Below are 27,685 nucleotides of genomic sequence, written 5' to 3' on the forward strand. Positions count from 1 at the left end.
TTATGAATGAAAGGTCTCCTCCTTCCATTGTAATATCCCGAGAATTTTGGTAGAATGGAATTTAATTTTTTTGTATGCTATATTTTAATGTTTTGAAAGTGTAGGGACTAAAGTATATGTAAAGTAAATTTCAATTTTATTTGGGATAAAATGTAGATATTGACGGAATGATAATAAGTATATGAATATTGGGCTCGTTAGATAGATCGTAATTAATCATGCATGTTAGGCTCGAGAAAAAATTAATTTGGATTAGTGGAGCTCAAGTTATCGAGGTTGAAAGATATGACTTTAAATTATATTTATTAACAACTTTGTTTTTATCTCTATCCACTCTAACTCCCTAGCTCCCACGTTTTCACAAGTAGATAAAAATGGTAACTGCATGCTGATTTTATTATGATTAGTTTAAAAGGTAGTCATGACTTATTCAGCCTGTTTGGGAGGGATTTTTTTACTTCAAAATTTTGATTTTTTGATTGTTATTTCACTATTTCAGTCGTAATTTTTGATTTCTTCTCTCACAGGTGGACCCCACTTTTCTTCTAACGATCAAAAAATCAATTCTCAAAATCCTCCCAAACGGGGCCATTATCTAAGACCCCAACCAAATTTCTTGTGGCACACGTTTTGATTATTCTATCTACACCAAAATTTATCTCACACACACACACACACACACACACACACACACATATATATATATATATATATATATACACACACACACACGTTCATGGTAGATTCAAAAGGGGTATTTATTTCCAGCATAATTAAAGCACATAAAGAATCCAATAATTTCACCACAAATATATATACATAAGCAGTCGACAGAAGACAGTCTCATTTTTTACGGCAGCCAAGAAAATTAGAAGATTTGGAACGTAATTTTGAATTTCACCTTTCAACAATTTATTCAATCTTACAAGGTAAGATATGAGGTGCAGTGTTTTTATGTCCCGTTTAATTTTATTTTTTAACATGTTGATGAATTTTGTACTCATGCATGTTGAAGTTATAGAATGAAATGCTATGATATGAATGATATGGCCATTTTGGTACAATAATATAATATGATATGATATGAATTCTTATCGGATTTTAAAGATATGAGACGGTATGATTTTCTGACACGTGTTTAAAATTTTTATACGGGATTGCACCATTAATTTTTACATACTACTGAGTATTTCCATGTACTCACCATTTTCCTTACTCCTCCAGGTTAGATCAGGTCGTGTTGGAGCGTAGTGGTTCGATTGAGTGATTGTGCCTCATCTTGCTGGACAAAAATCTAGAATTTTATCACATAATTTTATTTATTTGCCATAAACATTTGTTTTAATGCTAAACTATCGTTTATGTTTATTTGCTACATGGATATTTTTAAATTGTGCTATTATTTAAAAGTTTGAATCGAATTATTTGATTTTCCTTTAGTGGTATCTTATATTAATGAAAGCAAATTTTATTTAGAATTAATTATATAGGATAAAATGAAATAGGTGCATATATTCACTATTTAAAAGTAATTGGTTATACTTTACTGCTTTATTCGTGTGAATAAGTAATAATATTAAATTGGTGAAGTTGATGTCATATTTCTACTCACTATAAAGGAATAAATAAAATATTCCTTATTATCATTATTTTAAATTCAGTAAGAAATAAAAACATGGTTAGTTAATATTTGTGCATACTATTTCTATTTTATCTATAGAGTTTTCATAACATTTAAGTAGTTGATTATTTTAAAAGAAAATATTCCAACAGTATGAAATTTACAAATTTAGTGGCCAGAAATCCTATTTTATTCAACTTCTAAGGATGTGTCAATTAGAAATGTAAATTTATGAGCCATAAGTGGTTTAAAATAACATTGACCTCTCTATAAATAATTTTTGGGTAGCGAATCGAATTTAAAATTTTTGGGTCGTTACAATTTGTTATCAGAGCATAGGTTTAATTTCCTGTAGACCCACGTGTATTCTCATAACTTGGTTTTAAAAAAAATTGGGACGTGAACCGGTGAGCAATGATGGGTCACTATTCAAACCGTGAACTGTTTAAAATTTTTAAAAAAAAATGTGATTGGTTAAATAGTTTATGTGTCTATGTACTTATAGACTCTTTAGAAATACTTAGAGTAAATTTTATGTTTAGCCACAATAATCACTAGATTATTAGTTACTAGATTTTTCTCAAATGGGTGAAATTTTATAATAGTCCATGCACTAATATATGATATTTTCTAGTAGCTAAAATTTCGATGTAATTCCCCATGTGAAAAAATAATAATAATAATAATAAATAAATAACAACAACAACAACAACAACAACAACAATAATAATAATAATAATAATAATAATAATAATAATAATAATAATAATAATAATAATAATAATAAATGCTAAATAAATAAATTTTGATGATATATATAAACATTGGATTTTACACGTTTTAAATGTTATGTGTAATAAAATGTTTATTTGTTTCATTGCGTAATATTTGTTAAAGGTTAATATTTTTTTTGAAGATTTATGAATTTTCGATAATGATAATTTAAAGTTATTAAATATGTGAATGATCTTCAGCACTCAACGACCACCAATCGACCACCCTTCGATGACACTAAGGTATGTAAAGGGGTAAGAAGATGAATGTACTTAGGCATTTTACATGATTTAATATTTTAAATTGCATATCTTTAAATTTTTTAAGGGTTATTTTTTCATTAAATTTATGAAATGCGTACGATAAAATAAGTATAACTTGTTATACTTAGTACTGGAATGTGACTAGTAACTTCAAATTAAATTTTAGGAAATGGCACCACATATTCGCATCAGCTTGATGCGCGATTTACTACGAGCGGTACAAAAATTAAGCAAACAGAGCCAAGCACTGTCGCCACAGAATGCACCGCCATAGCAAAATGGACCTCCATTTGTCTCTGGGAGCCGCCTCAGTGGTTAAGCAATTTCGTAGGTACAAGCCTCCAACTTTCGATGGTGGTTCCGACCCACTAGCTGTTGAGGAGTGGATTAGAGGTCTGGAGCGCATCTTTCGACACGTCGCTTGTACGGATGCACAAAAAGTGCTATGCGTAGAATTTATGTTTGTTGGAGCAGCTAGTCACTGGTGGGAATCTGTCTCACGCACTAGGACGGAAGAGTAGCAACATACCTTGACTTGGAAGCAGTTTAAGGATGAAGTGATGGCAAAATATTTCCAAAGCTTTGAGAGATTTCAAGGAATCAGAGTTTCTACAGCTTAGACAGAGAGACATGTCACTTACTGATTATAAAAGCCAGTTTGAGCAGCTCTCAAGATATGTCACGCACTTAGTGGACACTAAAGTTAAGAAGATTAGGAGGTTCAAAAATGGACTGCGCCCAGAGATCGACATGATCATTATGTCTCATCGTTTCACCTCATATCATGAGATGTTGGAAAGAGCCCATGCTATTTAATATTAGATGGCCACAATTGGACAGTATGCCCAGCACGACAAGTAGTCGTTGGAAAAAAGAAAGTGGAGTGATCAGAAGAAGAACAAACATAACTGGCAAAATAAAAAGCCAAGCATAGGAGTTCGTATTGGTGTGACGAGTGGGAGTATTACACCCTATCCTAAGTGTAATAAACTCCACAGAGGTGAATGTTTACTTGGGAAGAACATGTGCTTTCGGTGTGGTAAGTTGGGACATATTGCTCTCAACTGCACAGAGCCTTCAAAGAAAAAGGATGATGATCAAGACAAGAATAAGAAAGCAAAGGCTTGAGTTTTAGCACTGAATCAGCATGAGGCGGAGCAGGATCCGAATGTGATACCAGGTATATTATTATTAATATATCTAATGTAACCGCTTACGTTCTTTTACCTAGAACTACATATTATTTGATCTCTGTCCCTTGGTTGCTGGTCTAACACTATAATTACGAAAACAGGTATTCTATTATTATCTGATGTACCTGCTTACATACTTTTTGACTCAGGGGCTACAAGTTCTTTTATCTTTGCATCCTTCATCGCTAGGTCAAACTTTGCATGTGTGAAAATGAATTATGAATTAGAGGTTAGCATCCCTTCAGGAAGAACTCTTTGTACAAATCGGATGCCTAGGGCTATGAAGTTAGACATTGATGGGAAAATATTACAAGCAGACCTATACCTTTTGGAGATGAAAGATTTTGATGTTATTTTGGGCATAGATTGGTTGGGACTTAATCACGCGACCATTCGATGTCACGAGAAAGAAGTATTGTTTCACAGACCGGGTGAGAAAGAATTCCATTTTTTTGGAGCAAAGTTCAAGTCTTTGCCTTGTCTTGTATCATCTATTTAAGTGGAAAAGATGTTGAAAAAGGAGTCATGTCAAGGATTTCTAATCAATATCACCCAGTCCCCAACATACAGAAACAATTGTTAACGATATTAACATTGTGCGAGATTTTGTAGACATATTCCTAGATGATTTACCAGGCATTCCACAAGATAGACAAGTGGAATTCACAATTGATTTGGTTCCTGGAGCAGCACCAGTATCCAAGGCCCCATACCGAATTGCACCTAAAAAACTTCAAGAATTGAAGTTGCAATTAGAGGAGTTGTTGGAGAAAGGTTTCATTTCGACCAAGTATATCTTCTTGGAGAGCTCCTGTACTTTTTGTCAAGAAGAATGATGGGAGTATAAGAATGTGCATTGACTATCGAGAATTGAATAATTTGACCATCAAAAGTAAGTACCCGTTGCCAAGAATAGAAGATTTATTTGACCAGTTAAGGGGTGCTACAGTGTTTTCAAAGATCGACTTGAGGTCAAGGTATCATCAGCTGAAAATCAGAGCAAGCGATATACCAAAAACTGCTTTCAGGACTCATTATGGACACTATGAATTCAATGTCATGCCTTTTGGTTTGACCAATACTCCAGCTGTATTTATAGATCTCATGAATAGAGTGTTTCATCAATACTTAGACCAATTCGTCATAGTATTTATTGACGACATACTCGTGTACTCCAAAGACAAGAAACATCATGAGGAATAACTCCGAGTAGTACTTGAAACCTTGAGGAAGGAGAAAATATATGCCAAATTCAAGAAGTACGAATTTTGGCTTGATTGTATAGGTTTCCTTGGTCATTTGGTTACCGTCCAAGAAATCAAAATAGATCCTGCTAAAGTAGAAGCAGTAACAAATTGGCCAAGGCCGAGCAGTGTGGGTGAAGTCCGCAGTTTCTTAGCATTGGCTGGTTATTATAGAAGACTCATTGAAAGCTTCTCAAAAATAGCAGGGCTGATGACTCAGTTCACGAGAAATGGTGTGAAGTTTCAGTGGACAGAAAAATATGAAAAATGTTTTCAAGAACTCAAGCAGAGACTAGTTTCAGCTCCTGTATTGACAATACCAGATGGCTCTGATGGATTTGTGATTTACAACGATGCCTCCAAATAGGGTTTAGGCTGTGTACTGATGCAGCATGGAAAAGTGGTTGCTTACGCCTCGAGACAGTTGAAGCAGTATGAGTACAACTATCCAACGCACGACTTTGAGCTTGCAGTAGTAGTTCATGCCTTAAAGATATGGCATCATTATCTCTATGGTGGGAAATGTGAAATTTATACAGACCACAAGAGTCTCAAATTCTTTTTCACATAGAAGGAACTCAATATGAGAAAGAGGAGATGGTTGGAGTTAGTGAAAGTTTATGACTACACAATTCATTACCATCCGGGTAAGGCTAATGTAGTCGCATATGCCTTAAGCAGAAAAACCGGATCGCAGTTAGCAACTTTGCCCACAGTACAAGAAATTTGATAAAAGACTTTGAGAAACTAAGATTGGAAGTCATCACACCGTCAACTCAAACTACAACAAGAATAAGAGCATTTATGATTCGACCCACTCTTCGGGATTGCATTAAGGAGGCACAGGATAAGGATCCATTTTTGCAGAAGATTAAGGCTGAGATTGGTACCAACAAATGTATAGGATTTGAAGTATCTGCAGATAAAGCATTTACTTTTAAAGGAATATTGTGTGTACCTAAGGATGAGGGTATAAGAAATGAGATATTGGAAGAGACTCACTCCACCCCATATGCGGCACATCCAGGCGATACAGAAATGTATCAAGATCTTTGAGATACATTTTGGTGGAGAAACATGAAGAGAGGAATTGGTCTATTCGTGGAGAAATGTATGGTCTGTCAGTAGGTTAATGTAGAACATCAAAGGCCATCAGGACTGTTGAAACCATTAGATATTCCAGAATGGAAATGGGAACACTTAACAATGGACTTTGTTGTAGGCCTCTCGAGGTCAGCAAAAGGTCACAATGCTATCTGGGTAGTGGTGGATCGTCTGACGAAGTCAACCTATTTTCTGCCAATCAAAGTAAATTACAACATGGAACAGCTCGCATAGTTATACATCAAAGAGATAGTCAGATTGCATAGAGTTCCAGTCACTATTGTTTTAGATAGAGACCGAAGATTCATATCTAAATTTTGGAAAAGTTTGCAGACAGCCATGGGGACGAAAATGAAGTTTAGCACTGTATATCATCCTCAGATGGATGGACAATCATAAAGAACCATCCAAACTCTAGAAGATATGTTGAGGGCATGTATTTTAGATCTTGGTGGTAGTTGGGAGACACACCTACCTTTAGGGGAGTTTCGTTATAGCAATAGTTTCCAGGCCACTATATGTTTGGCCCCATATGAAACTCTTTATGGTAGGAAGTTCAGATCTCCTATCTACTGGGATAAGGTCGAAGATAATAGAATTTTGGGTACTGAAATCATTTAACGAACAGTTGAAGCAGTTGATAAGATTAGAGCAAGAATAAAGGCAGCGCAAGATCGACAGAAAAGTTATGCTGATGGTAGAAGAAAGAATTTAGAATTTCAAGTAGGCGCTAAGGTTTTTCTAAAGGTAGCATCAATGAAGGGTGTACTGAGATTTGGAAAGAAAGGAAAGTTGAGACCGCGATTCATTGGACCTTTCGAAATTCTTGAAAGGATTGGTAGTTTGGCTTACAGACTTGCCTTATCGCCTAAACTTGCAGCAGTGCATAATGTGTTCCATGGTCTAATGCTCAGAAAATATGTCTATGATCTTAATCACGTGGTAAGTTATCAAGCCTTGGAGGTACAAAAAGATCTATCATATGAAGAAATCTCAACAATGATTTTAGATAGTACATTAACTCAAAAACAAAGAAATTTCTCTGGTCAAAGTACAATGGTGAAATCATGGACGAGACGAGTCAACATGGGGAGAAGGAAGAGGAGCTTAGAATCAAGTATACAGAGCTCTTTGATTAACCAAGGAAAATTTTCGAGGACGAAAATATTTTAAGGAGAGGAGATTGTAATATCCCAAAATATCATAGAATAGAATTTAATTCTTGTATGCTATATTTTAATGTTTTGAAAGTTTAGGGATTAAAGTGCATATAAAGTAAATTTTAATTTCAATTGGGTTAAATTGTAGATATTCATGAAGTGATAATAAGTATATGAATATTGGGCTCGTTGGATAGATCGTAATTAAAGATGCATTTTAGGCTCAAGAAAAAGTTAATTTGGATTAGCGGAGCCCAAATTATCGAGGTTGAAAGGTATAGCATTAAATTATAATTTAATTAATTATTAATGAATATAAATTTTCCCTCAAGTTACGTGAATGGAGGAAGATTCTTGGGTAGGTTATGATTGATTTTCTTCATTCAAATAAAGATATAAAAAAAAGGAAAAAGAAAAGAGAGAGAGAAAGGAAGTCACGTGGGTGGTCAAGCAAAACTAGAATGTGCCACCACGTGTTGGTTTTTTAGTGGTTTACTTGTTGACAAGATTTGGTTAAATTTTGATTTCCAATATTTTATCCATAAGTCCTTTTTAAATCTCACACGTCTCCCGATACCAACTCTTGGATAATTTATGAATATAGTTACACCACATGATAGAAGATACATAAAAATATATGCATAAGCAAAGAGGCAGGAAAAAATAAAAAGAAAAAGGAAGAATTGTAGGAACGTGAATTTGGAGTTTGTCTTTCAAAAACTGATTTATTTCACGATGTAGGATATGAAGTGAAGTGTTTTTATGTCCTGTTTAATTATTTTTTTCATGTTGATGAATTTGTGTACTCACGAAAGTTAAATATGAAATGATATGATATCAATGACATGACCATTCCGGTATAATGATATGATATGATGTGAGCTCCTATCGGATTTAAAGATATGAGACGGTATGAAATTCTGACATGTGTTCAAAATTTTTATACAGGGTCACACGATTAATTTTTATATCCTACTGAGTATTTCCATGTACTCACCCTTTTTCCTACTCCTCACAGGTTAGATCAGGTCTTTGTTCGGTAGGCGATGAGGTGCAGTCGTTGAACCAAGATTTATGGGACTAAATAAAATAATCCAGTGTAACGTGCCTTAAATTCTAAATTTTAGCAGCAACCTTAGATTATTTATTTATTTATTGAGCTTGTTCATTAAATTTTAAATATGGGACTTAGTTTTGTTTGGACACGAAATTTCAAATGATGATTTGAAATTTTAATTTCGTTGGGGTATTTTTGTGTTTTCCTTGTTATCCAAATTTGGCATAAATAATTATGTTAAGTGGAGATTGGAACATGGAGCAACTTTCGAAATTGATTTACAATTACCATACATGTCTAATAAATGCAATGTACTATAATGATTTAAAATGGGTGAATCTTGATGCCATCTACCACCTGCTAAAGAAAGAGAAAATATATTATGCTTTATGTGTATATAAATGTTTCTAATTTTCTACATAGGTGCACGTGAATTTATAGAGACAGTCAAATGGAAACTATTATACATGTGTAAAATAATTATGCCTCTAAGTCTTACTTTACAGATTAATTCTACGTGATCTTTCCAAACTTATACGTTTAAGATATAGCGTAAGAAAGTACTGTTTATTTCCATTTGGGAATTAATACATAAATTATTTTCTACAAATTAGAGTAAATTACCATTTCAAAATCTTGATAATGATTCAAATCAAAAAAATTTGGGTCGTTATACACATGGGTCTATAGGAAATTAAACCTATGCTCTAATAGCAAACTATAATGACCCAAAAATTTTAAACAGTGAATACATGCACATATTTCGTTTTATTCTATATAATTAATTCTAAATAAAATTTGCTTTTATTAATATAAGATACCATTAAAGGAAAATCATATAATTCGATTCAAACTTTTAAGTAACAACACAATTTAAAAATATCCATGTAACAAATAAACATAAACGATAACTTAGCGTTAAAACAAATGTCTATGGCAAATAAATAAAATTAGGTGATGAAATTCTAGATTTTTGTCCAGCAAGATGAGGCACAACTGCTCAATCGAACCACTATGCTCCGACACGACTCGATCTAACCTATGAAGAGTAAGAAAAATGGTGAGTACATGGAAATACTCAGTAGGATGTAAAAAATTAATGGTGCGATCCCGTATAAAAATTTTAAACACGTGTCAGAAAATCATATCGTCTCATATCTTTAAAATCCGGTAAGAGCTCATATCATATCATATCATTGTACCGGAAGGACCATAATAAAGTAGGCATGTAGTTACCATTTCTATCTACAAGTGAAAATGTGGGAGCTAGGAAGTTAGAGTGGATAAAGATAAAAACAAAGTTGGCTTTTTTTAACCACTAGTCACATGGCTCTCCCATAACTCTCTCTCTCTCTCTCTCTCTCTCTCTCTTCTTTTCTCTTATATATATATACACACACACCAAGAATCTTTCCCCATTCACACTTGAGGGAAAATTTAAATTCATTAAATAATCAATTAAATATAATTTAAAGCTATATCTTTCAACTTTAATAACTTGGGCTCCGCTAATCCAAATTAACTTTTTCTCGAGCCTAACATGCATAATTAATTACAATCTATCTAATGAGCCCAATATTCATATATTTATTATCACTCCGTCAATATCTACATTTTATCCCAAATGAAATTGAAATTTACTTTACATATACTTTAGTCCCTACACTTTCAAAACATTAAAATATAGCATACAAAAAAAAATTAAATTCCATTCTACCAAAATTCCATTACAACATCCTCTCCTTAAAATATTTTCGTCCTCGAAAATTTACCTTAGTTAATCGAAGAGTTCTGGATACTTGGTTCTAAGCTCCCTTCCTTCTCTCATGTTGACTCGTCTCGTCCATGATTTCACCATTGCACTTTGACCAGGGCAACTTCTCTATTTCTGAGTTGATGTACTTTTCTATCCAAAATCATTGTTGGGATTTCTTCATATGATAGATCTTTTTGTACCTCCAAGGCTTGGTAACTTACCACGTGATTGGGATCATGGACATATTTTTTGAGCATCGAAACATGGAACTCATTATGCTACTGCAAGTTCATGTGTCAAGGCAAGTCAATAAGCCACAACACCAATCCTTTCAAGGATCTCAAAAGGTCCAATGAACCGTGGTCTCAACTTCCCTTTCTTTCCAAATCTCAATACACCATTCATTGGTACGACCTTTAGAAAAACGCCGTCGTCTACTTGAAATTCTAAATATTTTCTTCTACTGTCAGCATAACTTTTCTGACCCAGAAAGTTATTCAAGAAAACAATCTTTATTCTAAAATTATAAAAAAATGGATATGGCTCAGGGACGAAAGGATTCGAACCTCTGAATGGACTAAAAGAATGCTTAGAATTCTTATTTATTTTCTTTCATTTTCCTAATTGCGCTGCCTTTATTCTTGCTTTGATTTTATCCACTGCATCAGCTGTTCGTTCAATGATTTCAGGACCCAAAATTCTGTTCTCCCCGACCTCATCCCAATGGATAGGGGATCTGCACTTTCTACCATAAAGAGCGTCATATGGGGCCATACCTATAGTGGCCTGAAAATTATTGTTGTAAGCAAACTCCACTAAAGGTAGGTGTGTTTCCTAACTACCACAAGATCTCAAATACATGCCCTCAACATATCTTCCAGAGTTTGGATGGTTCTTTCTTATTGTCCATCCATCTAAGGATGGTTAGCAGTACTAAACTTTAATTTCATCCCCCTAGCAACCTGCAAACTATTCCAAAATTTTGACGTGAACCTCGAGTCTCTATCTGAAACAATGGTGACAGGAACTCTATGCAATTTAACTATTTTCCTAATGTATAATTGTACAAACTGTTCCATATTGAAATTTACTTTGATTGGCAGAAAATGGGCTAATTTCGTCAAAGGATCAACCACTACCCAAATAGCATTGTGACCTTTTGCTTATTTCGGAAGACCTATTACGAAGTCCATGGCTATGTGTTCCCATTTCCATTCTGGAATATCCAATGGTTTCAACAATCCGGATGGCCTTTGATGTTTTACCTTAACGTACTAACAGACCATACATTTCTTCACGAATAGACCAATTCCTCTTTTCATGTTTCTCCATCAAAATGTATCTCGAAGATCTCGATACATTTTTGTACTGCCTGGATGTGCCGCATACGGAGTGAGCTTATTCCAATATCTCATTTCTTATACTCTCATCTTTAGGTACACACAATCTTCCTTTAAAAGTCAATGCTTTAACTACAGATACTTCAATTCTTATACGCTTGTTTGTACCAATCTCTTAATCTTTTGTAAAAATGGATCCTTATCCTCTGCTTTCTTAATTCAATCCCGAAGAGTGGGTCAAATAATAATTGCTCTTATTCTTGCTGTAGTCTGAGTTGGCAATGTGATGACATCCAATCTTAGTTTCTCAAAGTCCTTTATCAAGTATTCCTGCACCGTGGATAAAACTGCTAACTACGATCCTGTCTTTCTACTTAAGGCATCTACGACTACATTAGCCTTACCCGGATGATAATGAATTGTGCAGTCATAATCTTTCACTAACTCCAACCATCTTCTCTGTCTCATATTGAGTTCCTTCTGTGTGAAAAAGTATTTGAGACTCTTGTAATCTATATAAATTTCACAATTTCCACCATAGAGATAATGACGCCATATCTTTAAGGCGTGAACTACTGCTGCAAGCTCCAAGTCGTGCGTGGATAGTTTTGCTCATACTGCTTCAACTGTCTCGAGGTGTAAGCAACCACTTTTCCATGCTACATCAGTACATAGTCTAAACCCTGTTTAGAGGTATCGCTGTAAATCACAAATCCATCAGAGCCATCTGCTATTGTCAATGCAGGAGCTGAAACTAGTCTCTGCTTGAGTTATTAAAAACATTTTTCATATTTTTCTGTCCACTGAAACTTCACACCCTTTCTCGTGAATTAAGTCATCGACCCTGCTATTTTTGAGAAGCTTTCAATGAATCTTCTATGATAACCAGCCAATCCCAAGAAACTGCGGACTTCACCCACACTACTCGGCCATGGCCAATTTGTTACTGCTTCTACTTTGACAGAATCTACTTTAATTCCTTGGACAGTAACCAAATGACCAAGGAAACCTACACGATCAAGCCAAAATTTGCACTTCTTGAATTTGGAATATAATTTCTCCTTCCTCAAGGTTTCAAGTACTATTCGGAGTTGTTTCTCATGTTGTTTCTTGTCTTTGGAGTACACGAGTATGTCGTCAATAAATACAATGAAGAATTGGTCTAAGTATTGATGAAACGCTCTGTTCATGAGATCCATAGATACAGCTAGAGCATTGGTCAAACCAAAAGGCATGACAGTGAATTCATAGTGTCCATAACGAGTCTTGGAAGCAATTTTTGGTATATCGCTTGCCCTAATTTTCAGCTAATGATACCCTGACCTCAAGTCGATCTTTGAAAACATGTAGCACTCCTTAACTGGTCAAATAAATCTTCTATTCTTGGCAACGGGTACTTATTTTTGATGGTCAAATGGTTCAATTCAAGATAGTCAATGCACATTTCATACTCTCATCCTTCTTCTTGACAAAAAGTACAGAAGCTCCCCAAGAAGATACACTTAGTCGAATGAAACATTTCTCCAACAACTCTTCTAATTGCAACTTCAATTTTTGAAGTTCTTTCGGTGTCATTCAGTACGGGGCCTTCGATACTGGTGCTGCCTCAGGAACCAAATCAATTGTAAATTCCACTTGTCTATCTTGTGGAATGCCTGGTAAATCTTCTAGGAATACGTCTGCAAAATCTTGCACAATGCTAATATCGTTAACAATCCTTTCTGTATGTTGGGGATTGGTGATATTAACTAGAAATCCTTGACATGACTCCTTTTTCAACATTTTTTTCGCTTGAATAGCTGATACAAGATAAGGCAAAGACTTGAACTTTGCTCCAAAAAAATGGAATTCTTCCTCTCCCGATCTGTGAAACAATACTTTTTTCTCGTGACATCAAATGGCCACGTGATTAAGTCCCAACCAATCCATGCCCAAAATAACATCGAAATCTTTCATCTCCAAAAGGTATAAGTTTGCTTGTAATATTTTCCCATCAATCTCTAACTTCATTGCCCTAGTTATTCGATTTGTACAAAGAGTTCTTCCTGGAGGGATGCTAACCTCTAATTCATAATTCATTTTCACACATACAAAGTTTGACCTAGTGACGTACGATTCAAAGATAAAAGAATTTGTAGCCCTAGAGTCAAAAAGTATGTAAGCAGGTACATCAGATAATAATAGAATACCTATTTTCGTAATTATAGTGTTAGACCAGCAACCAAAGGATAGAGATCGAATAATGTGTAGTTCTAGGTAAAATAACATAAGCGATTACATTAAATATATTAATAACAATATACCTGGTATCACATTCGGATCCTACTCCGCCTCATGCTGATTCAGTGCAAAAACTCGAGCCTTTGCTTTCTTATTCTTGTCTTGATCATCATCCTTCTTCTTTGGAGGCTCTTTGCAATTGAGAGAAATATGTCCTGGCTTACCACACCAGAAACACATGTTCTTCCCAAGTAAACATTGAGTTTATTATACTTAGGATAGGGTGTAATACTCCCAACTCGTCCCACCAATATGAACTCATATGCTTGGCCTTTTATTTTATCAGTTACATTTGTTCTTGTTCTGATCACTCCACTTTCTTTTTCCCAACGACTCCTTGCTTTGCTTGGCATACTGTCCAATTGTGGTTCTCTGATAGGAAATAGCATGGGCTCTCTCCAACATCTCACGATATGAGGTGAAATGATGGGACATAATGATCATGCCGATCTCTGGGCGCAGCCCATTTTTGAACCTCCTAATCTCCTTAACCTCAGTATCCACTAAGTGCGGGGCATATCTTAAGAGCTGGTCAAACTGCCTTTCGTAATCAATAAGTGACATGTCTCCCTACCTAAGCTGTAGAAACTCTGATTCCTTGAAGTTTCTTAAAGCCTGTGGGAAATGTTTTGCCATCACTTCATCCTTAAACTGCTTCCAAGTCAAGTTACGTTGTTGCTCTTCCTTCCTAGTGCATGTCACAGATTCCCACCAGTGACTAGCTGCTCCAACAAACATAAATTCCACACCTAGTACTTTCGATGCATCCGTAGAAGCGATGTGTCGAAAGATGCATTCTAGACCTCTAATTCACTCCTCAACAGCCAATGGGTCGAATCCACCATTGAAAGTCAGAGACTTGTACCTACGAAATTGCTAAACAACTGAGACGGCTCCCAGAACAAATGGAGGTGCATTTTGCTGTGGCGGTGCATTCTAAGGCGGCGGTGCTTGGCTCTGTCTGCTCAGTTCCTGTACTGCTCGTAGTAAATCGCGCATCAAGTTCGCGTGAGTAGGTGGTGCCATTTCCTAAAATTTAATTTGAAGTTACTAGTCACATTCCAGTACTAAGTCTAACAAGTTATACTTATTTTATCGTATGCATATGATAAATTTAACGAGAAAATAACCCTAAAAAAATTTAAAGATATGTAATTTAAAATATTAAATCATGTAAAATGTCTAAGTACATTCATATTCTGACCCCTTTACGTACCATGGGGTCGTCGGAGGATGGCCAATTGGTGGTCGTTGAGTGTCGAAGATCATTCACATATTTAATAACTTTAAATTGTCATTATTGTAAATTCATAAATCTTCAGAAAAATATTAACCCTTAACAAATATTACGCAATAAAACAAATAAACATTTTATTACACGTTTCAAATATATATATCATCAAAATTTATTTATTTAGTATTTATTATTATTATTATTATTGTTATTTATTTATTTATTTATTATTATTTTATTTTTTTTACCTGGGGACTTACATTGAGATTTTAGCTACTAGAAAATATCATATACCAGTACATGGACTATTAAAAAATTTCACCAATTTGAGAAAAATCTAGTAACCCGGGTCTCTATACCCAAACCATTAGCTTACGTACTGTCCGTTTTGAGTGGGCCTTGCGCCTACTTATCCCTCACAGCTTTCTATCTCATCCCTAGGATTCATACTCATAATCATTCCCTTAAGTAAGACTTAAGTTGAATCTTGGTACCAATTGAGCACCCATTTACCCATCACGACTTTTTGTCACGTCCCCAGGATTCGTACTCGTAACCTTTCACTTAAGTAAGATTTAAGTTGAATCCTGGTACCAATTGGGCAAGGGGATGCAATAAAAAGCCGTGAGGGGTAAGTAGGCGCAAGGCCCACCCAAAATGGACAGTACGTAAGCTAACAGTTTGAGTACAGAGACACAGGTTGTTACATCCGTGGCTGTTACTCTAGGATAAACATTATTTTCTAGAAAGATGAAATATGAATCACTTATTTTTATTTCATGAACGATTCTGACTATTTTGGCACATTCTTATTCTTTTGGATCTAAAGGGATCATATCATCTTCGTCTTGGTATATGATACTAATAGTTTTGGAATCTTTTTTATCTCCACGTATCACCACTGTTTTGGTTGGTGTTGAATCTCTTTTTTTATCAATTGGTATGGTGTCACATCTGGGTCCACTGCTGCTTCCAGCTGCCCATATTTGGTATTGATTTGGAAAACTTATTTCTGAGCTCTTTGGTATATCTGTCGCAGACATTATATCTTTTAGTTGTGCTGCAATAGCATCAACTTGATTTTTGAGTTCTATGGTCTCTTTATGATGCTCATTAGTGATATTCAATAATATTTTTATATTTAAGTTGAACATCTCTGAGATCTGTGTTGCTCCAGTATTTATGTTTTCAAATTCTTCTTTAAGAAAATTTGTCATTTTTGTATATGTAGGATAGATTAGTATAGATCCATGACCCTGGCTTTATCCATCATCAAATTCTATATTTCTGTTGAGAAAATCTACAAGAAAATTATTAACTCTTTAATATGAACTATATCAAAATTATAGAATACTAAATAAGTTTGCCATTTATGAAGCTTTCTGTATTGAGGTTTTGATGGTAGTTTATTCTTGACTAATCCTGTAACTTGAGAATTATCGGTTTCAACAGTAAATTTCTTGGATAACAAGAATAATGAAATTTTTTTTATTCCTCTAATAATTGCTAGTAATTCTTTTTCATAAGTGGTATAATTTATTTTTACTTGATTAAAAGTTTCACTTGAATATCTACAAATCTCATTTAAATCTGTCTTTAATATTGCTACCCAATATTTATCTGAGGCATCAATGTTAACAATTAAATTATTTTTTTATCTGGTAATCTTAATTTTAGTAAATTTTTACATTCTTCTTTTAATGATTTAATTATTTCTGTATATTTTTCATTCCATCCTTCAGTATTTGTTTTTCTTAGCAAAATTTGTATTTTATTTCTTTTCTTAGAGAGATTTTCAATAAATCTTTCAGTATAGTTTAAACATCCTAAGAATTTTTGTATTTGTTTTTTGGATTCTAATTTATCTGAAAAACTTTCTATCTTTTTAGATATATGAGTCTATAATTTTATTCCTCTTTTATCTATTGATAATCCAAGAAAATCTATTTCTTGTTTTTCTATTATAGATTTCTTTTTAGAAAGTACAATTCCTTCATTTTTACATTCATTTATGAATTGGATTAAATGATTTCTATGTTCTTCTTTACTATTAGAACATATTAGTATGTCATCTATATAAACAATTAGAAATTCATTTAACTTTTTAAATATATTATCCATTTTTTTGATATATTTGTGGTGCATTTTTTAATCCAAATGACATTATTAAACATTCATATTTTCCTTGAGGTGTGTTAAATGCAGTATCTTGTACACTATTTTTTTCCATTTTTTTTATTTGCCAAAATCCTGATTTACAGTTAAATTTAGAATATTATTGTTTTCCTTTTGCAAAGTTTATTAAAACTTCCTTATTTGGTAAAAAATATCCATAAAATTTTGTATATTTATTTAATTCTTTATAATTTATAACCATTCTAAATTTTCCTCTAACCTGTTCAAAATGTTTCATAACCATAAAGATTGGATGAGGTCTATTACTTGGTCTAATAAGTTTCTATTCTAACAATTCTTTTATCTGATTTTTGAATTCTTGTGTATCGTTTATAGTATACATCATTGGTCTAACTCTTATTATAATATTTTCTGTTAATTCTATTTTGACTTTAGGGTGATGTGGTTTCCAAAATAATAATGAATTTTCTCCATAAACTTTTTCTAATTGTTCAATAATTATTTCTATACTTATTTCTATTCTCGTTTTCAGAACTTTTTTATACAATATTCTTTTATTTTTTATTTAATTAAATATACTTGGTTTTTTCTCCCATTTATCACCACGCTGGGTTGGCTAAACTCTATAAGGTCTAAATTCTCTTGGAATTTTTAATAAGTGTAAGCAAGGTGTTTGTAACATTATCATATAATTATTTTGTTTATGATATTGAAATTATTGTATAAAGTCATTTCCTAACAATATATCACATTCTAATTTATCATATTTATATATTTTATTTATTATAACTTGTTTACTTTCAAGAATTATATTAATTTTATTGACACTATTAATTATTTGAGTGCTTTCTCCTGTGACTCCAGTTATTTTTATATTGCCATTATTATTCCATGATTTTATTAGAAAACTTTTAAATAGTGTTATATCACTTCCTGTGTCTATTAAACCACAAGTTGTTATGTTTGTTTCTACAATAGTAACTTGTATATATATAGCTAATGGAAAACTTATCTAATTGTTCATTTAGTTCTTTTTACAAAAAATAGTTTTTCCATTATTTACTATATATAATCCTTCTCTTTTTATACTATAATCGTCTAATCCATTTAACAAAAAACTCATTCTTAGAAGTATATGAGGATTTATATCCATACTTTTGTCTATATAACGTGGTATTAAAATGTTTATTCCTCCTATTTTTATTGGTACTTTAAGCTCTAATTCTGAAAAATGTATTTGTCCATCAAAATTTACATATCTATATGGATCAGTTTTATGAGTTATTAATCCTTTATTTTTTATTGAAGTTATATGACATTCACTAATTCATGTATTTATTAATATATTTGGTCCATTTATATATTCTTTTCCATTATAATATTCTTCTTCTATTTTCATAATTACAGCATTTCTGTAAAGTTTTATCTCTCTCTTATATTACTAAATTCTTCTTATTGATTTTTGTTAGGTATTCTAAGACTTTTTGATCTTTTAATTAACTTTCCATCCTTAGATGTTATAGTATTAGAACATTCTTCTTCATTTAATTCTGTTATTTCAGGTTTACTTCTTATTATACTAAATTCATATTCTTCCGAAATTAAACTTATTTGTTTATTTGGTTCTATTATTTTGCTAATATCATTACATTCTTTATGTACTTCAATATATGGTTTATTGGAATAAAGACTTCCATAATTAGAATTGGTAAATGTATATAAAGCTCTATATTCTATAATTATAATTTGATCACCTGGTTGCAAGATATCTTCTCTATGCAGCTTAAAATGCAATCTTAAAATTTCATTAAAGTTTCTATCTTTCAATGATACACAAGATTTTGGGTAGCATGTAACATTATTTTTTGATATGCCAAATTTCCTTCTATTGTTCCTAAATGATTATATTTTAGATTTATTATTCTTCCATCATGTAAGACTATAATTAAGGGTAAGTCTATCCCTTCTCTGAATAATGAATTAAACATTATTTGTTTTCCTACTAGATAAACATATTGAATTTTTTCACTTTGTTTTTTACCGACCTTTGTTAATAGTTCTTCAACTGTATTTTTTGTTAAAAGATTTAATTTATGATTTTCATATGTTGTTTTTACATCCATAGTTTTCTCAATTTTTTTATATTCATTTATTGCTATCATTTCTCTTTTCCAAATTCTGTCTAAAACTTTTCATTTTCCTATTTTTAAATCTAAGGATAATTTTTGCATTTTCTTAAATTTATTATTATCAAAGGTTACCTTTAATCCATAACCTTCTATTATTTCATATTTTTGTATATTTATATTATTATTTTCTATTTCCTCTATTTCTTTATTCAGATTCTGATTCATCATTCTCTGTTTCACTTATATATACTTCTTGATTATAATATTGTTCAATACCCGATATTTCACTTAATTCATCTTTTATTTCTTTTTATAATATTTTAACTTTCTTTTTATTACAGTCGGGGCTTATATAACATATTTCCCTACAATTCCAACATTTATATTGGCTTTTATTTTTTTTATAATTTTTATTTTTCTGTTGACCATATGAAATATTTTTTCTTTTATAATATCTTTTTCTATGTTTTATATATTTTTTATTAAAATTTATAAATTTTTTAAACTTTTTATTTTTATATTTTCTTTTGTTAACCATTTTTTCAGGATTACATCCTCGTTGTATAAGGTTTTTCATAACTTCACAATATATTCTAGTTACTTTTTCTGATTTTTTCAATAATTGTCTTTGTTGACATATATATGCAAGTCTTTCAAATAAAAATTTTATTCTTAAATCTAAAGTTCTATGTATTTCAATATTATCTCGACATATTTTTCAAATTCTATTTAAAAATATATTCTCTATAAATCTGGTAAGTTATTATAGTACATATCTTGGTATACTTCTTGATTTTCATTCTATAAAATTGAGTATAATAATAATTTCTGAATTCACAAGTATATTCTTTAATTTTATACATATCACATATTGTTAAATTTATTAATTTAATCCTAGCATTGTTTTTTTCTCTTATTGTTTCTCCTTCAGCATTTCTTATCCAATTTTTCCTTGAAAATTCATCTGGAATATATTCTACTAACTTTTATATACCTTGTCTATCTGATTTTATTATTTCTGTTTGTACATTTCTTTTTATTAATGTTTTTGTATCATTATTTATTAATTCCCACTAGTTTCTAACATCTCTTTCAAATGATACTATTAAGAAATATATTCTTCTTTCAGTACTTTTTCACGTGTCATCTTTATTAAATAAAAAGAATAATATCATTGAATCTGCTCAAGTTAATAAGGATTTTTTAGTATCTATTTTACAATTTAAATCTAATTTTGTTCGTTCATGGTTAATAGGTTTATCATAATTATCATTTAATTCAAACGTGTCTCTATATTTATTTCCTTTAGGTGGTTGTTTATCTCTTACTTTATCATGAATTTTTCTATATGATTTATTATATATAGGTGCATAACTTTTATCTGATTCTTGCAATTTTTATTTAAAGGTCCCTATTGGATTAGGTTCTCTTCCAGCATTCATTAAAGCTTGATAATCACTTATATCACTTAAACTTAATTGATCAAAATTTTCTATAAGTAAATCTAATTTCTGATTCATCTTTATTTTCTTGATTTTCTTCTATTTTTAATTTTCCTAACATTTTTTCTCTAGATTCTACTTCTTTTAATATTCTTTCTAAATTCATCATCCATATTTTCTATTTTTATTACTATATTTTCTTTTTCAATATGTTTCTTTCTTATTCGGGTCATTTCTTTTTCTATAAATTGTTTTATCTATTTTCTTTTCTTTATTTTTATTATTTTCTTTTAATTCTCTAATTTCAATTTTTAATATATTTATATCATTTATTGTTTCTTTTACTTCATTTCTTAAATCTTAAACATCATTTATCAACATTTTTATTAATGATTTTAATTCTTCCATATATTAACTATTGACATTTTAATCTTTCTTAATCATCTTTCTAACATATAAGTTAATTTACATCTTTTATCTTCTTTTCCTTCTATTATTTTTTCAAAACTTTCTTTAGCAAACTCTTTATTTACTAGTTCTTCTTTTATTATCTTAAAGCATTTACTCTGTATTTTTTATTTTTCACACTTTAATTTTATTAACTATTTTTCTTTTACTTTTGTTCCATCTGATATTAATATTATATCTTGCATTTTTTCTTGTATCTTATTAATATTTGCAATTAATTTATTCAACTTTAAATCCGTATTATCATATACACTCATACTTTTCTTTATAATATATATATTAATTTCTTCATCATCACATACTTTAATCATTTTTTCATGGATATGTATATCTTTTATTGATCCTATTATTAATTTTTCTAATATTTGTTTTTTTTATTTCTTTGGCTAATTCTTTGACTATTGTTAGTGTCATTATTTTTAATTTATTAGGAATATAACTTCCTTTTTTTTTCTAAATGCCAATAATTATTTATTTTACTTATTTTAATTTTCATGATCTCTATGGCTTTGATACCAATTAGGAGGCTACTTTGAGTGAACAAAAATTAAATAAATCTACAGATCTACTAAAATCTTAAACTCTACGATTAGAGGCTAAATTCTTTAATATTTTTAAGGACTTGAATGGAAAATTTCTATAAAATAAAGACTTATGTATAATATTTATATAAGGGTATTTTAGGTACTTGAATTAGTTAAAGGCTAAAATGAAGAAGTAGCCTTCTTCTTTAGGCTATTTTAATATATTTCCTGCTGTTCTCATCAGCTCATGAATTTTAATTTCAAGTTGCTGAACTAAGTTATCTATCTTATTTTCAATTGAACATTTAATGCATGTTTTATAATTTCAAGAATTATAATTCAAAGAAGGCAAGGACGGATCCAGGGTCGGATCCAAGATCGGGTTACAAAATTTCAAATCGAGCTACTACGCTGGGAAAAAAAATTTACGCATAAAAAATTGATTTTCTACCAAAAAAAAAAACACCTTAAAAATTGTTATTGGGCATGCGGGGGGGACTACAGCCCAACCCAGCCCCTCCCCCTCCTGCCCCCCAAATCAATCTCTAAAAGAAGGTATATTATATTATCTCGTTTCCATTAAGAAATTTCCACCTTTTACGATAAAGTAAAATGTACGAAGAAGTCGAAATAATTTACATGTGAAGTTACGTCAAATGATAAAATCAATAAACTGCGTTTCATATTTATTTATTTACTTTGGTTCATTATTTTGCTCACATCACAGAGAAATGATTCTCACTTTGTAGGCACTATTCTTTTTTTTCCTTTTTTTTTATCAAGGTGTCCGTCTTCGACGACTATTCCTTGGGTCTGTGATCCGGCCCCTCTTCACACAGACCAGTTAAACCGCGGGATGTTGTAGACACCATTCTTTTCTGCATCGTGTCTTGAGATAAGATAAATTTTTAATAAATATCTTTTGTAAGTTGAGATATAAAATTTCAACAAGTTAAAAATTGAGACAATTGTTACTAATATTTTAAACGAGATAATGGACATTATGAAAATAACATTCACAAGAACACGAGATTTACGTGAAAATTCAAGACGGGAAAAATCACAGACAGAAATGAAGAATTCACTAATTAAAAGTAAGGATTATAATATGTTATACTAGATCTCACAATACTCTCTCCTTATCTCTCTATCTGTGAGTCAATTTGGATCCACCTGGGTCACTTTTTGAGCCGATCAAATAAATATATATTATACGCCATATATTTATAATACAAAAATTCATAACATACTAGAAGAATTAATACAAACAAAAATCTAACACAAAGAGAAGTCCTAATACAATAGGTAAAATCAATAGCGAAGTGTTCGACGTTGAATATGAGTCCAAAAACTGTCAAAATCATGAAATCTTCTTCTTATTCGTCTTGGACTCCTCCAAAACATCTTCAAGTCATACTACCAACTCCATATTAAATTTTCAATAAAATTGGGATCACGCACAAATTATAATAAATCTTGACCTTGACACGAATTCCATTGCAAAGAATGAAGTTCTAAAAATTCTCCACTTGGAATCAAATTTCGCTGCAAGGAATAAAACTTAAAAACAAAACAATTCACCAAGTTACTCTACCTCTTCCACAAAGCCCAACTAAGGCAAACTCAGTAAATGCTGACTGAATCCAAGCATTGCTTATATGTAAGATTACGTTGAATACCAATTTTCTCGAATTATCATTACGAGCAACTTGATCACAACCAATTCCATTTGAAGCGAACAAATCAGCCTCACCGAAGATCTCCTGATACCTAATACATATTTTCTTCAATTTAGTGATAGTTGAATCAAATGTGATCATCGAACCTTCCAAAACATATAACTGAGACCTTCTCTACCCTTTTATCAAAATTCGATCGTTACTTGGCTTATTCTCCATCGTCCAAACAAAAATTTGCCATAAGGAAAAGCTAGTCTTGCGATCCAAAAGCGAAATATCAAACTTTATACTTGTTATCCTAGAGCTATCAAACCTCATTCTAAGTCCATCAAACCTTGCTCTAATACATAACCAAACCGGTTCTCCTAGGAGCTATTGATCCTTACTCTGACATCACTTGTTAGAAAATGAGCCAATTATTATGAATATTAAAGACGAAATAATGGGCAAGATGAAAATAACAATCACAAGAACGTATGATTTGTGTTGAGACCCAAAACACGAAATATCACGAGCAGGGACAAAGAATTCACTAATTAAAAATAAAGAGTTCCAATATATTATACTGAATCGCTCAAGATTCTCTCATGATTTCTCTATCTACGAGTCAATCTGATCCACCTGGATCACTCTCTAAGTAGGTCAAATAAATGTGTAATATGCCACATATTTATAAGAATCACTGACATACTAGGAAAATTAATACAAACAAGAGTCTATGGTAAAATCTTATTACATTAAATAAAATCAATAATGGAGTGTTCGAGGGTTAAGTTCAAAATCGCGAAACCTTCTCCTTATCCATCTTGTATTCCTTCAAGGCTTATTCAAGTCATACTACAAACTCCCGGTGGATCTCCCAATTAAATTTTTAATAGAATTTGTGTCACAGCCAAATTGTTACCCAACGTCTATATATTAAAAGTTGCTACCTTCTTGATATATAACTCAACAATCTTATAGTGGCCATCCACCCATAAATTTGCATCTTATAGCTGGAGTCATGGACACCTCAGGTGCTCAAGAATACGACAGATTGCAAGAATTGAAGACTTCTGATGAAACAAAAGCTGGTGTAAAGGGATTAGTTGATTCAGGATTGCAAAAAATTCCCAAGATTTTTGTAAGACCGGCTGAAGAACTGGCTAAAGATTTGAATTACAAGAGGGCTCAAATTGAAGCTCCTGTGATTGATTTGGGTGATCTGGAGAAAACCCATAGGCATAAACAGATTGTAGAAGAAGTAAGGATTGCATCAGAAACATGGGGATTTTTCCAAGTGGTGAATCATGGGATTTCCGTAGATGTGCTCAATGAAATGCTTGATGCAATACAGAAATTTAATAGCAGGATGTTGAGGAGAAAAAGAAATACTACACGCGGGATAATACGAGAAGGGTGAGATTTAACAGCAATTTTGATTTGTTCACATCAAGGACTTCTAGCTGGAGAGACACATTGGCTATTTCATTTTCAGATCCTGATCAAATTAATTCTGATGACTTGCCAGATTTATGTAGGTATGTACTCAAAGTTTAGCCCGTGTTTGGTTAGCAGTACTCGATATTTGATTAAAGTTTAGATTCTTTTTTCTCAATCCGGTTTCTTATTATACAATACACCTTGTCAAACATGCCATTAATTCACAGAAAGTCAGTTATAGAGTACTCAAAACTCGTCAATAACTTGGGAAATATTCTGTTTGGATTACTATCAGAGGCTCTTGGACACGAACCTGAGCACCTAAGAAACATGGACTGTTCTGAAGGGCACCGTCTTTCTTGTCACTACTATCTAGCGTGCCCTGAATCAGAACTCACTCTAGGAACCGCAAAGCATTCAGATCCTGGATTTCTCACCATTCTTCTACAAAACCAAATCGACAGTCTCCAGATTTTCTTCCAAAACCAGTGGGTTGATGTCCAGCCCATTCCTGGAGCATTTGTAATTAATATTGGGGATCTTCTCCAGGTATACATATATGGATATATTGTTATACTTTGAAACCAAAATAATTCAGTATTTCCCCACGAACACGAACCACCATGAATCTGTTTGTTTTCTGATTTCGTTTTACCTGATTGTTGGCTCATTTTTACTGAAGATTTTTCTCTACTAATTTTTGGCTTAAAGTTGGTATCCGATGGAAAATTCACAAGCAATAAGCACAGAGTGGTTGCCAATCGTCTTGGGCCAAGAATTTCCATAGCATGCTTTTTCTCTGGTCCTATACACATGGATAAGATTTTCTATGGCCCCATTAAAGAGTTGATATCGGAAGAAAATCCTCCCGAATACAAAGAGGTCTTGTTGAGTGATTATATAATGAAATTTATCACTACTGGACTAGACGAGAATTTTCTTGTTAATTATTTCAAGGGATGAATATGGCATTGAAGAGGCGTTGTTACGTCACTTGCACTTGTGAATGGCATGTTTTCAGAGAGTTAGCTTGTGAAAATTCCTGAGAACTAAAGCAATTTTATGTAATTAAATAAACAATAGCTACTTGAAGTTTGTGTTGAATAAATGCATGGCAGTGTGTATTGCTTCGTTTGCAGCTCAATAATGTGTAATTAATAATAAATGAAGTTGAACATTTGTTTGATTTCAAGAAAGTCAAGATTATGTGGATATTTCAACGAACAGAAGGCAGTTTTCCAATTATTTGCTGGCCAATTAAGATTTTGAACTTCTGTCATAACTCAAATTTGTTAGAAACGAAACTTAGTTTGTTATTACAGACAAAATGTGGTTATATTCTGTGTAAACAATAAGTAGGGTGGTTGGTGGAGAGGTGAGTGAGAAGAATAGCTATTATGACCAGTTCATTGTACGATTTTGACACGACCCGTCCCAAATCACCCCAGTGGACTCGAAACATGACATACGCCGATGATAGATGCTAACTAGATATCAAATCTATCATCAAAGCAGACTATGAGTTATTTCTAAAAATGCAACAAAATCAAATGCTTGTGTAAAACATAATGCAATTGGCCCAAATTATTTACTTTGTGCTTCTTCAAAATGAGTTATAACACTCAACATGTCGTGTGGCTCTCATTCCGAAATCATTAGGCTCTTCCTGCTAAAAAGAATTAATTTTCACCTGTCGGAAATTACGGAAAAATATATGAATTGATAGTTGAGTGAGTGGAGAAATTTGAAAATAATTATACTTTTCCATTTTTACATTTTTATCGAAATCGAGGTCATATCATTGACAACTCGCAAAATAACATGATATAGTTATAGCCAAAAGTGAAACATTTACATAAGGTCGTAAAATATCATCTCAAATCATGATATAAACATAAGCTCGTAATCATGCTATAATCTCATCACATCAAATGTACTACAAAATTCACCAAAAATGTACCCTCTGATTAAAATCTGTAATCCGCCTTTCAAGCTAAGAACTTTTGCCAAAGGCCCCTCCGTGAATGAAAGTCGGTCTCAAAGACCTCTAATAATCAATTCTAGAACACAGCCAAAGCCCCTTAGTGAACTATATGTACACGGTTGAGGCCCCTTCATCCCCGGTCCAAGACCCCTTAGTGTAGTATAGAATACGACTAAGGTCTCTCAGTGAACTAGAAGAAATACATAATCACGGGTACTTTTCAGGTCGATCTCAATATCACGTCTCACATACCAAAGAAATCTCAATATCACATGTCTCATATACCAAATTATAAATGTACAATAAATAATCCTTGAAATTTCATATGTATCATAATAAAAGAGATTTCTATGATAATCATGTAATTCGAACACATAATTTCATATAATTGTACATATTTTAAGAATATACTTAATTTATAAATACTTTAAAAATATTTATATTTTTCCACTCACAGTACTATGTTTGCAAAATCAATCTGGTTGGTAAGCTATTCTGATATTAATATCGTCGCCTGAAATACGATATAATTTTTAAATAAACAATTAATTATTTTAAATAATTTCAATAATTAAATAGGCAATACCCAAACTTAATTATTTTACGTTTAAGCGATTTCTAAAGTCTCTTTAATCACTAAAACTAATTTTTCTTTCATCTTACCCAATTTCATAGTTTATTATGCTTAATTCCTTCAATAAAATTGAATTTAATCTAACAATCTAACAACTATAAAATCAAACACAACTTGACAATAAGTACTTTTTACTTACTTTGCAAAATTGAGGAATTCAAGCTTAATAATGTAGATCACTTAATTCCTAACACGTTGGCAAAAAATTTCTATTTTTTTCCTTCTTCTTCCCCCCCCCCCC

At 32.0% G+C, this 27,685-nt stretch overlaps 2 protein-coding genes across 2 annotated transcripts; both read left to right on the forward strand.

Moving 5' to 3' along the window:
- The first annotated feature begins 5,480 nt into the window (after window positions 1–5,480).
- On the forward strand, window positions 5,481–6,151 carry LOC111381207. The gene is made up of 2 exons (XM_023004956.1): window positions 5,481–5,567; window positions 5,777–6,151. Exons 1-2 carry the CDS (start codon window positions 5,481–5,483, stop codon window positions 6,149–6,151), a joined length of 462 nt encoding a protein of 153 aa, XP_022860724.1.
- An 8,546-nt stretch (window positions 6,152–14,697) lies between these two features.
- LOC111381208 (1-aminocyclopropane-1-carboxylate oxidase homolog 3-like) lies at window positions 14,698–25,804 on the forward strand. Its single transcript, XM_023004957.1, has 5 exons — window positions 14,698–14,800; window positions 24,400–24,647; window positions 24,755–24,924; window positions 25,054–25,375; window positions 25,538–25,804. Exons 1-5 carry the CDS (start codon window positions 14,698–14,700, stop codon window positions 25,787–25,789), a joined length of 1,095 nt encoding a protein of 364 aa, XP_022860725.1. The 3' UTR covers window positions 25,790–25,804.
- The last annotated feature ends 1,881 nt before the right edge of the window (window positions 25,805–27,685 follow it).

The sequence above is a fragment of the Olea europaea genome, unplaced genomic scaffold, assembly GCF_002742605.1.
Source record: "Olea europaea var. sylvestris unplaced genomic scaffold, O_europaea_v1 scaffold2269, whole genome shotgun sequence".
Taxonomy (NCBI): Eukaryota; Viridiplantae; Streptophyta; class Magnoliopsida; order Lamiales; family Oleaceae; genus Olea; species Olea europaea.

Bases quoted from the DNA above. Each gene is read 5' to 3' on its own strand.
- LOC111381207 (XM_023004956.1), top strand. From the start codon at position 5,481: ATGCAGCATGGAAAAGTGGTTGCTTACGCCTCGAGACAGTTGAAGCAG. The intron at 5,568-5,776 runs GTAGTAGTTCAT...TGCCTTAAGCAG, and splicing joins CGCACGACTTTGAGCTTGCA to AAAAACCGGATCGCAGTTAG.
- LOC111381208 (XM_023004957.1), top strand. From the start codon at position 14,698: ATGGAGGTGCATTTTGCTGTGGCGGTGCATTCTAAGGCGGCGGTGCTT. The intron at 24,925-25,053 runs GTATGTACTCAA...ATTAATTCACAG, and splicing joins GACTTGCCAGATTTATGTAG to AAAGTCAGTTATAGAGTACT. The intron at 25,376-25,537 runs GTATACATATAT...TTTGGCTTAAAG, and splicing joins ATATTGGGGATCTTCTCCAG to TTGGTATCCGATGGAAAATT.